Source organism: Dendropsophus ebraccatus, chromosome 9, assembly GCF_027789765.1.
Source record: "Dendropsophus ebraccatus isolate aDenEbr1 chromosome 9, aDenEbr1.pat, whole genome shotgun sequence".
NCBI classification, from domain to species: domain Eukaryota; kingdom Metazoa; phylum Chordata; class Amphibia; order Anura; family Hylidae; genus Dendropsophus; species Dendropsophus ebraccatus.
The window spans coordinates 37,137,187-37,151,293 of record NC_091462.1 but is presented as its reverse complement, the minus strand read 5'-3'; the positions used below and the strand labels follow the sequence as shown (position 1 = coordinate 37,151,293).

At 41.9% G+C, this 14,107-nt stretch overlaps 1 protein-coding gene across 2 annotated transcripts in view; it reads left to right on the top strand.

The window, feature by feature from the left end:
• The window catches only part of NFE2L2 (NFE2 like bZIP transcription factor 2), a 69,637-nt gene extending 55,852 nt beyond the window's left edge, over positions 1-13,785 (top strand). For both annotated transcript variants that reach the window (XM_069983002.1, XM_069983001.1), the window contains exons 2-5: positions 8,373-8,645; positions 8,730-8,804; positions 10,189-10,365; positions 11,545-13,785. In XM_069983002.1, coding sequence (XP_069839103.1) covers positions 8,373-8,645; positions 8,730-8,804; positions 10,189-10,365; positions 11,545-12,729 — 1,710 coding nt within the window. In that variant the 3' untranslated portion in view covers positions 12,730-13,785. The remainder of the gene's footprint in view (positions 1-8,372; positions 8,646-8,729; positions 8,805-10,188; positions 10,366-11,544) is intronic.
• The last annotated feature ends 322 nt before the right edge of the window (positions 13,786-14,107 follow it).

Here is a 14,107-nt window from a genome sequence, read left to right as displayed (position 1 = left end):
GGAAGAGTGCTGTAATTGGCTCTCTCCAGTGGCTCCATAGAAATCCATAGAGCCACTGGAAAGAGCCAAGTCGGAAGAGTGCTTACTTGTCTCTCTCCGCCACATGCAGTATCCGCGGCTCTATTCATAACACAGAAACAGGGAGCCGATATGGAGATCACCAGGGGGTTTGGAGATCGGGCCTCTGTGATCTCTTACTTGTCCCCTCTCCTGTGGATAGTTGACGACAAGTTAACTTTTCTTGGAATACCCCTTCAACTTAAGGGTCATGCCATTCCACCCAGGTCAGGAAGATGAGAGAACCACAAAGTATCGGCATCCACTGCCCAGTAATGATAGTGGCGGTAGTGTTATCCAGCCTTAGTTGGTGAATGAGATCTTTCCACTTCCAAGAGTTTTTCTGACCTTTTCCAAAACAAAAAAAATTAAAACATTCCCGCTCTGATTATATTCTAGGACCCCCTGCTCTGGACTGCCCTGATGATGTCACCTTACACTGTGCACAAGGTGCTGCAGCCAATCACAAGTGATCATGTACACTTATTGTGGCATGTGACCATTGAGACCAGAGATTGACTGACTGCAGCGTCCCGTGTACAGTGACATCACAGGGTCATGTCCAGAGCGGCACAGGAATAAAAGAGAGTGGAGGGGTGAGTATCGTTTTTTTTTTTTGTTTTTTTTTTTTTTTGTCCTGCCTTTCTATGTAAAAGGATAGTAACCACCTTTTAATATATGTGGCTTTATACAGCAGTAAAAACTTATTTCCCAACCTGTCATCATCTCTGTCGGGTCGCACCCTTTATGTTAGAAACCTTCAGAGTTTTATGGTCCTAGAAATCATTTTATGCTGATGGTGTAACAAGACAAGTTGTTGTTATTATACTCTATCCAGTACTAAGGGCATAGCTGCCAGTGCCGTGTTCAGCGCTGTAGGTAGCTATTCCGCCATTGCAGTAGACCTGTATGTTTTCTCTTTTCTTGTACTTGAATGCATACGGCACATATTTGTGGAGCATATGGCGTCTTAGTGCTAACGTAGTGACCTGACAAGCTGACACTGTATATGGAGGTTACCAGGCTGCCATGTCCACATGTTGGGATCTGCTTACAATGCCGGCCTTCTGCTGCAGTACAACATCTGTTAGGTGTTCGCTGACGCCTTTGAAGTTTGTTACTGTATTAATGGTAATGTTCTCTAATGGAGCTGTTTACCCTGCATACCGGAGAAGTCATCAGCTGCTATCTGTCTATAGGCGGCCCAAGCCACGGGTGAGAGGCTTAGTATGGCTGCAAACTCATGGGAGGCTTAGGGCCTTGTGCACATTGCAGACACTGTTAGGCTTTGTTTACACAGAAAATTTAATGCAAAATACCACAATAAAATAGGTCTAAAACGCGGCTGTGTAGTGAATCTAATAATGTGCTACTTTACAGTCTATTAAAAAATGTTGGTCCGGGCACACATTGTCTGCCCCGGCCTCCTGCTGCCTCCTTCTTCACTCCCTGGACCTCAGCAGTGCTGACACCCCCACTCCCTTCCCGGACCTGAGCAACGAACCGGAGTAATCGGCAACCCCCGGCCACTCGCGGCACCCCTGCTGACAGGTCATGATGGGAGTTGTACTTCTGCAGCCTGTGGCCATCCAGGTTGCAGAAGTACAACTCCCATCATGTCCTGCAACCTGGGTGACCACAGACTGCAGAAGTACAACTCCCATCATGACCTGTCAGCTGGGCATAATGGGAGTTGTACTTCTGCAAGCTGTGACCATCCAGTTTGCAGAAATACATCTCTGATCGTGTCCTATTTTTTCTTCTGATCAGGAAATCCTGAAGGTTTTTCCTGATGGTTTCCTGAAGGTAAAAACGGATTACTGTCAGGAAATCCTGATACTTTCCTGATGACATTTGAGGCCTCCTGATCAGGATTTCCTGACAATAAAAACTGACACGGACGTGTGAATGGGGCCTTATGGGGTGGGTTTTTCGGGACTTCCGAACAGTAATTCTCATGAAGAATTCATATATTGAGTTATGTCACCCTCTAAGCACATAACACTTTTAGGGTCCTTATGTTTCAAACAATGTCTTGTTTAGGAGGTGACAACCCCACGTACAACTTTTTAGTGTGTGTATAAATATGTCGGACTGGTTTTGACTATTGCTTGAGTTGCACTTTCTAGGGTAATCTATTCCGAATGCACTTTGTACACTTGGGTAAAGGTGAATCAGGCGCGCGTGTGTGTGTGTGTGTGTGTGTGTGTGTGTGTGTGTGTGTGTGTGTGTGTGTTTTTTGCAGTTTTGTTTATAGAGTATGGTCTACATTTCTCACCCTCCTATCTGTGAGAAAAAAACTGTATAGCAATAAAAATAAAATGGGCTTCTCGTGTGCACAAACCCTCTTTGGTGTGGATGTTATAAACTCACTTGGTTGGGTTGAGTAGTTACGGCACAACAGAACTTCCGTTTCCATTCACTCCTCATGTACCTGCGCTAAATGGAGGTCAGGCCCAGGTGTGAATGTAGCCTTATTTTTTAACAGTGAAAAATAAAACCTACCAATGATACCAATGCATTTCATGTCCTCAGATCCAGAACTGCTGAAACTAAAATAAACATCTCTTGCATGAACGGTGTTGCTGTCTGGTGGGGATCCGTCTATGCCCCAATTGTATGGTGGACGTTGCCTGACCCCGATGCTTCACATGTGTATGAGAAGGATTGTTTCAGCTAGTAATTCTGGTAGAGGTGTGCTGGTGTCTTACTTTCCATGCTTTATTTATGAGCCAGGCCCATTATAACAACAGGGTTCTCGGCGTGCAAAGCGCTCATTACTCAGTGACAGGGTTGTCATAACATTACACGTCTCTGAAGGGTTACTTATGTAAGTGAAGGCTTCAGCTTGTAGGTGGAACCTCACTCAGATGGCTGCATTTACATCTGTATAGGAACAGATCCTTCGTCTTTGTGTTCATTACTTTTTATGGGAAAAATAGTGCAGCATCCAGTGCTATACTTCTTAAAGTGATGGAACCAGGGGGACCTTATAATAAGTCAGGGGGTCCATGTATGTATGTATGTATGTATGTATGTATGCCAATGTATTCTCAATGCCAGATGTTTGCTCGCAATGTCAAGTAATTGCAAAACTACAATTCCCATCATGCCTGGACAGCCAAAGCTTTAGCAGTTTGACACCCCTGGTATATGATATGTCTCTTACTACTTTTTATACCCACCCACAAAATCACCTACTTCTGTATTTTGAAAGTAGATGGTTCATGTTCCCGTCTATGACATTGATGGTGAAATGTTGGCATCTTGTGCTATTTGTTTTCTCTAATTACCCACAATCCCACTTCCTAATTTAAAAAAAAAACAAAAAAAAAAAAACGTCGGAAAGAGAGATAATAGACCACACTTGCTAGTAGGGAATTTCTGAAGGTTTTTTCCGTCTCGTCCCACTGTTCCTTTTACGTATGATCCTGTTTTGTATTATTGTGGAGATCGGACTCTAGATCGACTATATAAAGCCTTTAAACCTTTTTTTTTAATTATTTTTTAGAATATTTTCATCTTGATTTATATTGTCTGTAGATGTGGAGTAAAAGTCACCTATGCATCTCTGGAATCTAGAAGGGAATGCACACAGTCTTGTTCTTCTGAATGACGCCAAGCCCATTGAGACTTTGTGTTCCTGTCCATAATGAGTTGCTCAGTAAAGAGCTTATCGCCTGAAATGGTTGCCATGAGCCTAGGGAGACATGGTGTCATTTTACTTCATATAGTTAAAGAAAAAAAAAAGGGACTCCGATTAAGGTCCCCATACAAGTTAGACAAAAGTAGGCCAACAACTCTGACAGGTTAGGCCGGTTGTCTAAAATGTATGGTGGCCTCCGAAATCTACACCAACAGATGATGATAGGGGAGAGAATATTAGATATATTGGATATTCGCTGCCTTGCCCTGTTGTTCTGGGTAAGATAAGTTAATGCCAGAGTTGTCTGACTGCAGCTAACTCTTCCTTTCCATAAAGAGCAGGAAATTCATGAGTCAGGAGAGACACCTGTCAGACAATTTATATAAGAGACAGTTGCCCAGAGCATTATATGAGTGGTAAGATGAGAGGGAAGCCTTGATTTACCTTTGTGGACCATCTTTAGCAGGCAGAGTAGCTTAGCTTGCAGGAACACGACCCCTGCACATAGAAGATAACACCCCCCCCCCCCAGGAGACACCTATTGGCCAATATTAGAGCAGTTTTTTTGTGCTTTTTTTTTTTTCTGGGGTAAGGAGTCATTTCAATAAAGTGATTAACACATTTGATGGGAATTATGCAATGGAGTTGTTAGAAACAACATTGACATTTTCTGTGTACATGTCAATTCCCATTGCAGATTTTTTTTTTCTTTTTTTACTGTAGATTTTAGTGCAGCAGGGATAAAATCCGCCCATTGATTCAATGCAGATTTATTTTATGTGAAGTAAAATGACACAATCAAAAACAAAGAAGAGGGTTATGCGTAAACCAAAATTAATTTATTGTACACAATTAAAAATACTGCCCCTAGAAGTTATATAGTCACTGCTAGTACCTGGCCATAGAGTCTGTATTTGGAACCGGTAGTGTCACTGGGGACGACAGGCGACAACTTTACCTGTCGCTGTCAGGTGGTTGGTATAGCAGCAGGGGCAAGGGGTGACTGCAATGTGAAGCAAACCAAGCATATGCAGGGATGTGATCGTAAGCATTTAACTCGTGGGACCCACCATTATTATTTAGAATAGTGGGCTTTTAGAATGTTGCAAGTTCTTCTAAACTTTACGTCTATACAGCGCCATTCCCATCTCGATGGAGGACAGGTATTGCAACTCTGTCCCATTCTAAAACCCTCTGAGACACCTGGACAAAAGTTCGGCTGTGCAGAGACAATGGGTCCTCCACCGATTAGCCAGTCAGAATATATCCTAGCATTATTCTGTCACCTGAATTCAAAGGAGAAGTCTGGTGAAAATTTTTATTAAAGTATTGTATTACCCCCCAAAAGTTATACAAATCACCAATACACACTTATTACGGGAAATGCTTATCAAGTGCTTCCTGGATAAAATGGTGATGTCACGACCCGACTCCCAGAGCTGTGCGGGCTGTGGCTGCTGGAGAGGATGATGGCAGGGGGACACTGAGGGACACTGAGCATCCCCCTGCCATCATCTTCTCCAGCAGCCACAGCCCTGGGAGTCGGGTCGTGACATCACCATGTTATCCAGGAAGTGACATCACCATGTTATCCAGGAAGTGACATCACCATGTGATGTGGACGAGCAGAGTGCACACGTCTTCGAGAACCAGAACGCGCTGCCGGGACACTACCGGATCCGAATGGCACACAGTCTCACTAGGCGAAGGGGTGCTGGGCCATAAGATTGGCAATAGCCACTGCTATGCTGTATCTGTAAGATCGCACCCCACCCACCGAGGATTTGTGAGTACTGTTATCAGCAGCGATCTTCAATCACCTACATTGGGATTATATTTTATGCTACTTGATGATTGTCACATATTTTGTTGCCCTGATGATGTCACACTAACTTGTTGACTGAAACGCGTAGGGATTAAGTGACTAAGATGACCTTGTCGTGTATGATGGAATGGTTTACACGGGTCTGGATTATAGCTGCATGAATTGTGGACAATATATTTGACCGCATTGGGTCAACTTGTATGGATCGACAGGCATCCTAGAAACAGTACATTGCTGATTATAGTATATCACTGACTATAACCTATATAGCATTGTTACTGACAACAACACCGCGACGGGACCGCGACTAGACGTGACACAGGACACGAACCTGGACAAATCATTTTGTACAGATCTGTATCATCAGATCTTTGTACATATGTACAGGAGACTCTATGGCCAGGTACTAGCAGTGACTATATAACTGCTAGGGGCAGTCTTTATTTATATTTTTATTTTTAATTGTGTACAATTAATTAATTTTGGTTTACGCATAACCCTTTTCTTTGTTTTTGCTTGTATGATATTGCGAGGGTATTTTCATCGCTATTGGTGTTTAGCAATATACACTATACTAATATAAAATGACACAATGTTTTCTTAGGCTCAGATCAAATCCTTATCTAATGTGTAATGTTAATAATTTACAGGTGGTAATATATATATCAAGATTCAAACCCCCCCGCCCTTAGTCTTGGAACTTGATATGTGAGCCGCCTGCTAATAGACGGCCTGTTTCTTTGTGGCTCAGATCCAGACCATTGTGTGCCGTAGAATATTATTTTGACAGGAAATGAAAATGAGCACAGTTCCTCCGACGGCTCCTTATTGTTGGCCGACATTGCATGTGATTACAAAAGATAAGGGAAAATAAGACCCGAGGGCAACATGTGACCTGAATAATGGGGAAGCGCAACAAATCTGAGATATATGTTGTTGTTTTTTTTTCCTTAGGGGTTAACAATAAATGTTGATATTCTAGATGTGAAGTTATAGGCATTATAACAACTTTACCTGTCGCTGTCAGGTGGCTGGTATAGCAGCAGGGGCAAGGGGTGACTTCAATGTGAAGCAAACCAAGCATATGCAGGGATGTGATCGTAAGCATTTAACTGGTGGGACCCACCATTATTATTTAGAATAGTGGGCTTTTAGAATGTTGCAAGTTCTTCTAAACTTTACGTCTATACAGCGCCATTCCCATCTCGATGGAGGACAGGTATTGCAACTCTGTCCCATTCTAAAACCCTCTATGACACCTGGACAAAAGTGCGGCTGTGCAGAGACAATGGGTCCTCCACCGATAAGCCAGTCAGAATATATCCTAGCATTATTCTGTCACCTGAATTCAAAGAAGAAGTCTGGTGAAAATTTTTATTAAAGTATTGTATTACCCCCCAAAAGTTATACAAATCACCAATACACACTTATTACGGGAAATGCTTATCAAGTGCTTCCTGGATAAAATGGTGATGTCACGACCCGACTCCTAGAGCTGTGCGGGCTGTGGCTGCTGGAGAGGATGATGGCAGGGAGACACTGAGGGACACTGAGCATCCCTCTGCCATCATTTTCTCCAGCAGCCACAGCCCTGGGAGTCGGGTCGTGACATCACCGTGTTATCCAGGAAGTGACATCACCATGTTTATCTAGGAAGTGAAGCCTTGATGCAGTAGTAAGTGCAGAGAAAAGAGCACTTTATGTGCATTTCCCGTAATAAGTGTATATTGGTGATTTGTATAACTTTTGGGGGGTGATCCAATACTTTAATAAAAAATTTCGCTGGACTTCTCCTTTAAGCAGAGAATACACCCTCTGCAAGGTATATCTTAGATCAGGTGTGTCCAATGGCCCTCCAACTGCTGCAAAACTACAATTTCCATGATGCCTGGACAGCCAAAGCTTTAGTTGTCCAGGTATGATGGTAATTGTAGACTTGCAATAGCTTGAGGGCTGCACTTTGACACCTGTCTAATGCTGCGTTTACACTGAACGATTATTGTTTGAATTTTCGCAATAGCCATTGCATTTGAGCGATAATTTTTCCGTATAAACACAGCAAACGATCAAGCGATGAGCGAAAAATCATTCATTTTGATCTTTCAACATGTTCTCAAATCGTCATTAATGGTTCGCTAAAAATTCGCAGATCACTTCATGTAAACAGTCTTTCAAAGATTCACCCTATGTAAAAGATGGGCTTAAGCGATCTTAAAAACGATCGCATTAACGATTTTTCTTACAATTTTTTTTTTACAATTTTTCTAACTATTTATTCGTTTAAACGCTGATAGTTATAAAAACCAAATCGTTTCTTTAAAATCGTTAAACAATCGACTGGCCGAATTATCGCTTCGTGTAAACGCAGCATAAGATACTACTTTCAGCATGATAGAAGAAAACCCTCGGGCTTCTTGCACAGGGGCCACGAGGGAGCTCATGTGCCGCCATATAGACTTCTACACACAGCTCTGATTTGTGATGTTACGCGAGTGTTACCTAGGAATACTTGGTGACAAGTCACACAATAGGATGGAGTGTTGTTATAGCTAGCTTTTGGCCAATCCAAGTCGTATTCTTAAGTAAATGAATGCAAAATATATTATCAACCATTGGAGGGTACCATAGACTAGTGGCAACGTCCTTTGGATTAAGCATGTAAATGTATTTTTCAGGTTACGCAGTATTAACCCTTAGCAATGTGTAATGGAGTTAGGAATGTTTATGATTTGTCTATAGGTGGAAGACCGCTAATATTTATTATTGATAACTATAAGACTTTTAATATGGAGAGTATTGGTTCCGGGATCAAAGATTTCATGGATGTTGCATCGTTTTTCGTAGGATATGGATCTCATTGACATCCTGTGGAAACAAGACATTGATCTAGGTGTTGGCCGTGAAGTTTTTGACTACAGCCAAAGACAGAAGGAATATGAACTGGAAAAACAGAAGAAGCTTGAAAAAGAGCATCAAGAACAACTACGCAAGGAACAGGAGAAGGCATTATACGCCCACCTGCAGTTAGATGAGGAGACTGGGGAATTCATTCCAGTTCAGCAGCCGGCACCCATGGAGGCCGCGGTAGTTACACAAACAGTCTCCAGTTCTCTGCAGGTAATTAGCCGGATTATTAACGCACATGTCACAAGACTCCTCAGAAGCGACAGACTAACAATGGTGATGTGTTTGTCTTTCTAGGGAAAATCTGGCCCAGGGCAAGAACTCTCCTTTGATGAATGCTTGAAGATTTTAGCCGATACATTCCAGTTTGAGGTACATATTAAGATGTATTAGATAAATCTTCTATCTTTGAAATTCAGTTTTATTTAGTATAGGTTACTGGTAGAGATGAGCAGATTTCCAGTAAGTGGTTTGCTAGCTCAGCAGTCGGCCTATCAGCCTGCTGCCTTTGAATGTGCCACTCTGCTTTGGGTGCCTGGAAAAGCTGGATCCAGTCCTGGGATCCAGCTTTTCCAGGCACCCGGGGAGGAGTGGCATGGAGTTGACAGGCAGCAGGCTAAAAAGCCAACTGCTGAGCTAGCAAAGCACTTGGTTATTACTGTAAGTTTGCTCTTTTCTAGTTACTGGATCTCAAACGTTTGTTTTGTAATAAAATACTCTATATATTGGGGCTCATTCACGATTGTACCTGGTTGGCAAAATGGGATGATGACATATACATTGTGGAGTGCCATGCGCCCAATTGACTTCAGTAGCTTGAACATAGCCAGCTTGTAACTATGATTGGGACATTTCTCAAACACATACATGTTTGGGCTTGGGCCCAAAATTGGTGTGCTTCACTTTTTGGTCCAGCCCCCAAATACATATACGTTCGGGAAATGACCTGATTGCAGTCACTGACTGACTGAATTTAGTCCATTGGAGTCACTGGGCTCATTGACTGTCAGTGCAAATATAGGTCAGCATCCCATTTTGATAATATAAGTGACTTGGAATTGTCGTGTGAACCTTCTGTTATAAAAAAAAATTTCCATTACAAAGAAAATTTTCTTTAAAGATATAATAACCTTTGTTTTGGTCCCATCATATTTTCAGTCTCTGGACAGTACACTAACCTATCTGTAGAATTTGGACCCCCCCAAATCACTAGAACGGGGGTTCCATTGTCCCTTTCCTGTTAGGTTTGCACGCTCCTCTGTGGGCCAATAATAGGCGAGTACAGTACTTGACTATTTTCATCAGACCCATAGACTTAGATGGAGTCACAGTATGCATATCTGATGGCTGCTTCATTCCAACATGGGGAACATGGGGCCCCCTGTTCTTATGACTGATCAGACACTCAATTGGGTAGATTGCGTCTTTCATGGCAAACCCTATAAGTAGGCTATTAACAGCCTCTATTGTAACTAGGTTGGAAATCCCTGACTTTCAACTGGTCTTTGAAGTTTCAAAATTTTAATTCCCACATAAGACATTGAAGATGCATTGCTGGAATATGTCATCGTGTTTTTGGAGGTTGCATGGTGGGACGTTTACTTGCTAAAAAGCCCATCCATGTATTAAACTGGAAAACCACCCTTAAGAACTTTTAAACTTTTGTTAAAGAATATATTTCACGATATCTGAGTATGAATTTATGAAATCATCTTCTCTTTTATAGTAACCATATGATTTATTATTCATTTCCCAGGCACCTGATATGACCTTCCAAACTGCAATGGTACCAACCTCCCATATGGATAACAGCCAGAACTTTCTTCCCACAGAGCAGCCCCCTGTTCCAGACACTTTGCAGAACACGAGACCCAACACAGAAAACGTGTTGGAGCAGGTATGGGAAGAACTGATGTCTATCCCCGAGCTGCAGGTAAACACCTTATCATTGTGTCCGTGAACCAATTAAAAGGGCAAGTGTCAAGTGTCAGACCTTATTTTTATTCTCAGGTTCATATATCCCTTTAAGGGTGCGTTCACATGTACAGGATCTGCAGCAGATTTGATGGTGCAGATTTGCTTTGAATCTGCAACTTCAAATCTGCTGCAGATCCTGTACATGTGAACTCCTCCTAACAGGCTAATTTGCTATCCTAAAGTTGATTTCTGGGAGTATTTTATGTTTCAGTAATAGACTGTATATTGTATTTATAAATGCATTCACACCTGAAATGTGGACCTGAAGAACTGTGAATGGGATCATTTGTATACGGCAGGACTATAACTATGCTGTTTGCCAGTAGTTCTCACACAGTCACTTCATTTTCCTTTGGTTAATCACAGCACATATTCCTCTGTGATTCAGTGACAGCATTGGTGAGGTGCACTAGACTGAACAGGCTGGAACTGTACTGGGTTGTTGGTTTACAAAGTACTATAGATGGTATGTGGATAAAGGGTTATTGATGCACTGGCTTTAGAAGGTCCAAAGCTTGGGTCTCCAAACTGAGGCCCTCCAGCTGTTGCAAAACCACAATTCCCATCATGCCCGGACAGCTAAAGCTTTGGATTTGGCTGTCCAGCCATGATGGGAAATGAAGTATTGCAACAGCTGGAGGGCCGCAGTTTAGAGACCTATGGTCAAAAATGAGCAGAAAGGAAAGAAACGTCAGCAGCACAACAAGTAAGGGTTTACACTAAGCTACTGATAACATGTCAAAGGGAGGCAGAAATTACACTACAGCACTAGGGACATACAGCGGTAGGTACACTGATATTTACAGAAGGGAGTAGTGAGAGATTAGAGGGAAGCCTTATTTTACCTTTCAGAAACAGTGTGGATTGTGGTTTGCTCGCATGTATACAGGCCGGGCTTTCTCCTTTTCCTGCACGTAGCAGTAGCTAAGCCCCACACCTTGTTTTACATCTAGCTTTGTCTGTTAATAGAGAGAGATTTCCTGTAACAAATGGCCACGACTTTAGGGCCTTTTTTTCTGGGTGTAGGGAGTTCTGTTTGGTAAGAGAAGTTAAACAGCATTGACCATTTACTGTTGCACAGATGTCAATACAGTACATTGCCGTGTTTAACATTCTTTACTCTTTCTTTCCGTAGTGCCTCAACAGTCAGATCGACAGCTTTGTTGACCTGAGCCTATACTCGAATACAGAAGCAGTGACGGAAACATCTAACAACTACGTGTTCCAAAATCCGTTGCTGAACAGTGAAAAACCAGCAGAGGACCCCGTTCCAGTTTTCTCTAATGACTTTGTTGGTTCATTTGCCCCTAATGTGCCCACAGTAAACACAAATTCAACATTTAATGTCGAATCATTTTGTGATGATATATTTACCCTTATTGATCCCAAAGTGACCAATGTGCCTTTGACAGACAATTCAGGCCACTCATTCACTGAACTTCTCAATGAAACAGTCGATATCACAGACTTATCATTATGTAAAGCTTTTAATGGGAACAGTCCAACAGAATTCAATGATTCTGATTCAGGGATCTCCATTAACACAAGCCCTTGTTCTGCGTCCCCTGGCCAGTCCGTGGGTTCCTCCATTTATGGGGACACACAATATGGATACAGCGATTCTGAAATGGACGATATGGATAGCACAACTGAAAATGTACAACAGAATCCGGCAGAGAAATTCCCGATTCCCTTTACAGAAGACGCATTCTATGCACTCTCGCCCATTGTACCGCTGGACACGTGCTTTGACATAGAAGCGCAGAATCCGCCAGAAAAAGAGCTACCTGTTAAGCCTGGTCAAAGTAAGACTCCTTTTACAAAAGACAAGCTACAAAGTCGCCAGGAAGCTCGTTTCACTAGAGACGCGCAAAGAGCGAAAGCTCTGAACGTACCATTCTCTGTGGAAAAAATTGTTAATCTTCCTGTGGATGACTTCAACGTCTTAATGTCCAAACATCAATTCAACGAGGCTCAGCTCGCTCTCATTCGAGATATACGGAGGCGAGGCAAAAATAAGGTAGCGGCTCAGAACTGCCGGAAGAGGAAAATGGAGAACATTGTGGAGCTGGAAACGGATCTAGACAACCTGAAGAACGAGAAAGAGAAGTTGCTTGCCGAGAAGGGGGAATATAACAGCAGTCTCCACCTAATGAAAAAACAGCTCGGAACCTTATACATGGAGGTCTTCAGCAAACTACGTGACGAGGATGGCAATCCCTACTCCCACCATGAGTACTCTCTTCAGCAGACAAAAGACGGCAACGTCTTCCTTGTCCCAAAAGCTAAGAAGATCGAGATTAAGAAAGAACAAATCTAGAATGTAGATTTTATCCCCCCCTCCCTTCTTTTAAAAAATCAAAAATCTATGCTTCTAGAACAGGAGAACGGGTTGTACTATAGAGTAGCACTATAGAACTAACATTTTTGGTCTGAAGCACTTGTAAAAACAATAGTAAAATATTGTTATAAAAAAAAAACTACCTGCTATAAAATCGGCTTTGGTTGAGAAAATTTACTCACTAGCATATGTAAAAAAAAAAAAAAAAAGTTGTGCAATAGGCAGAAGGATTGGGAGTAAAAATGTACCGTTTTACCAAGCAAGTAGATTGCTTTGTCAGCGTCAAACGGAGATGGGCATTTTATGTGTCAGTAACATAGTTTTACTTTTTCATCTATTTGATTGCGTGTGCTCTCCACTGTATGTGTGACTATGTTCCTGTAATCCCAAATACCTGATTATTTTTTTTTAAAGATTTCTAGGTCTGCAGGCTTGCTTTAGTATCATATATAATGGGTAGCATTTATTAAAGTCAGTGATAGGTGGCAACATCTCTGCTTCTTTTGGCTATTAGCAAACAGCTGGGCTTATTGTAGAAAGGCAGGCCTTTCAATACTCTTTGAGGCAACTGAATAAAGATTAATGTGGCATGCTTACCTGCAAGTCAAGGTAAAATGATGGAATTGCATTGATTCCCCCAAATTGCAGTTTTACGGCCATACTGCAAATTGAGGGTGGAGCCCTAGCCTGAATGTCAGCAAACTTTCTTTTTTTTAATTTTCAGTTTTGTTTATTTGTATCAATGTTTACCTGAGTGAATGCGCCCGCATTTATTTCTCATCTTCTTGATAACTGTAAATATCACAATGCATCCTATTTATATAAATATATACTACGTCCTATTTTATTTGTTTTCAAATATACCAAAAATAAACGTAAACTGCACACCGCAACATGTTTCAAGCCACATTTTGTAAACTGCAGGGTTCTTATTTTATAGGACTTTTCACTAACTTGGAGAAATTTTAATTTGCCATTTTTTTTATATTTTCTTTATGAAAGTTCAACGACCATTAATAAAATGTATCAACTGATGATTGGTGTCCGTGATTAATGGCATGAAACAGAAAGTATTCATAAAGCATGGACTGTGTTGCTGTCCCCTGGTCTATAGTTGTAATGGAACTAGCTTAAACAGGTTGATATCCCTCCGTGAAATGAGGCTAGTGATCGGCTGACAAACAAGCAAGTGCTCATTTGGGCTGTTCTGATTGGCTGAAAAATGATTGGCTGTTGGCTGCATATCTCGTGTAATAGGGGATGTGCAGCCAACAGTGGATAGCAATGGGCTGATCGAAAGATCTAGTGATCATTCATGCCTTGTGAAAGCTCTGGAAACGCTCTCAAATTAGCCAAC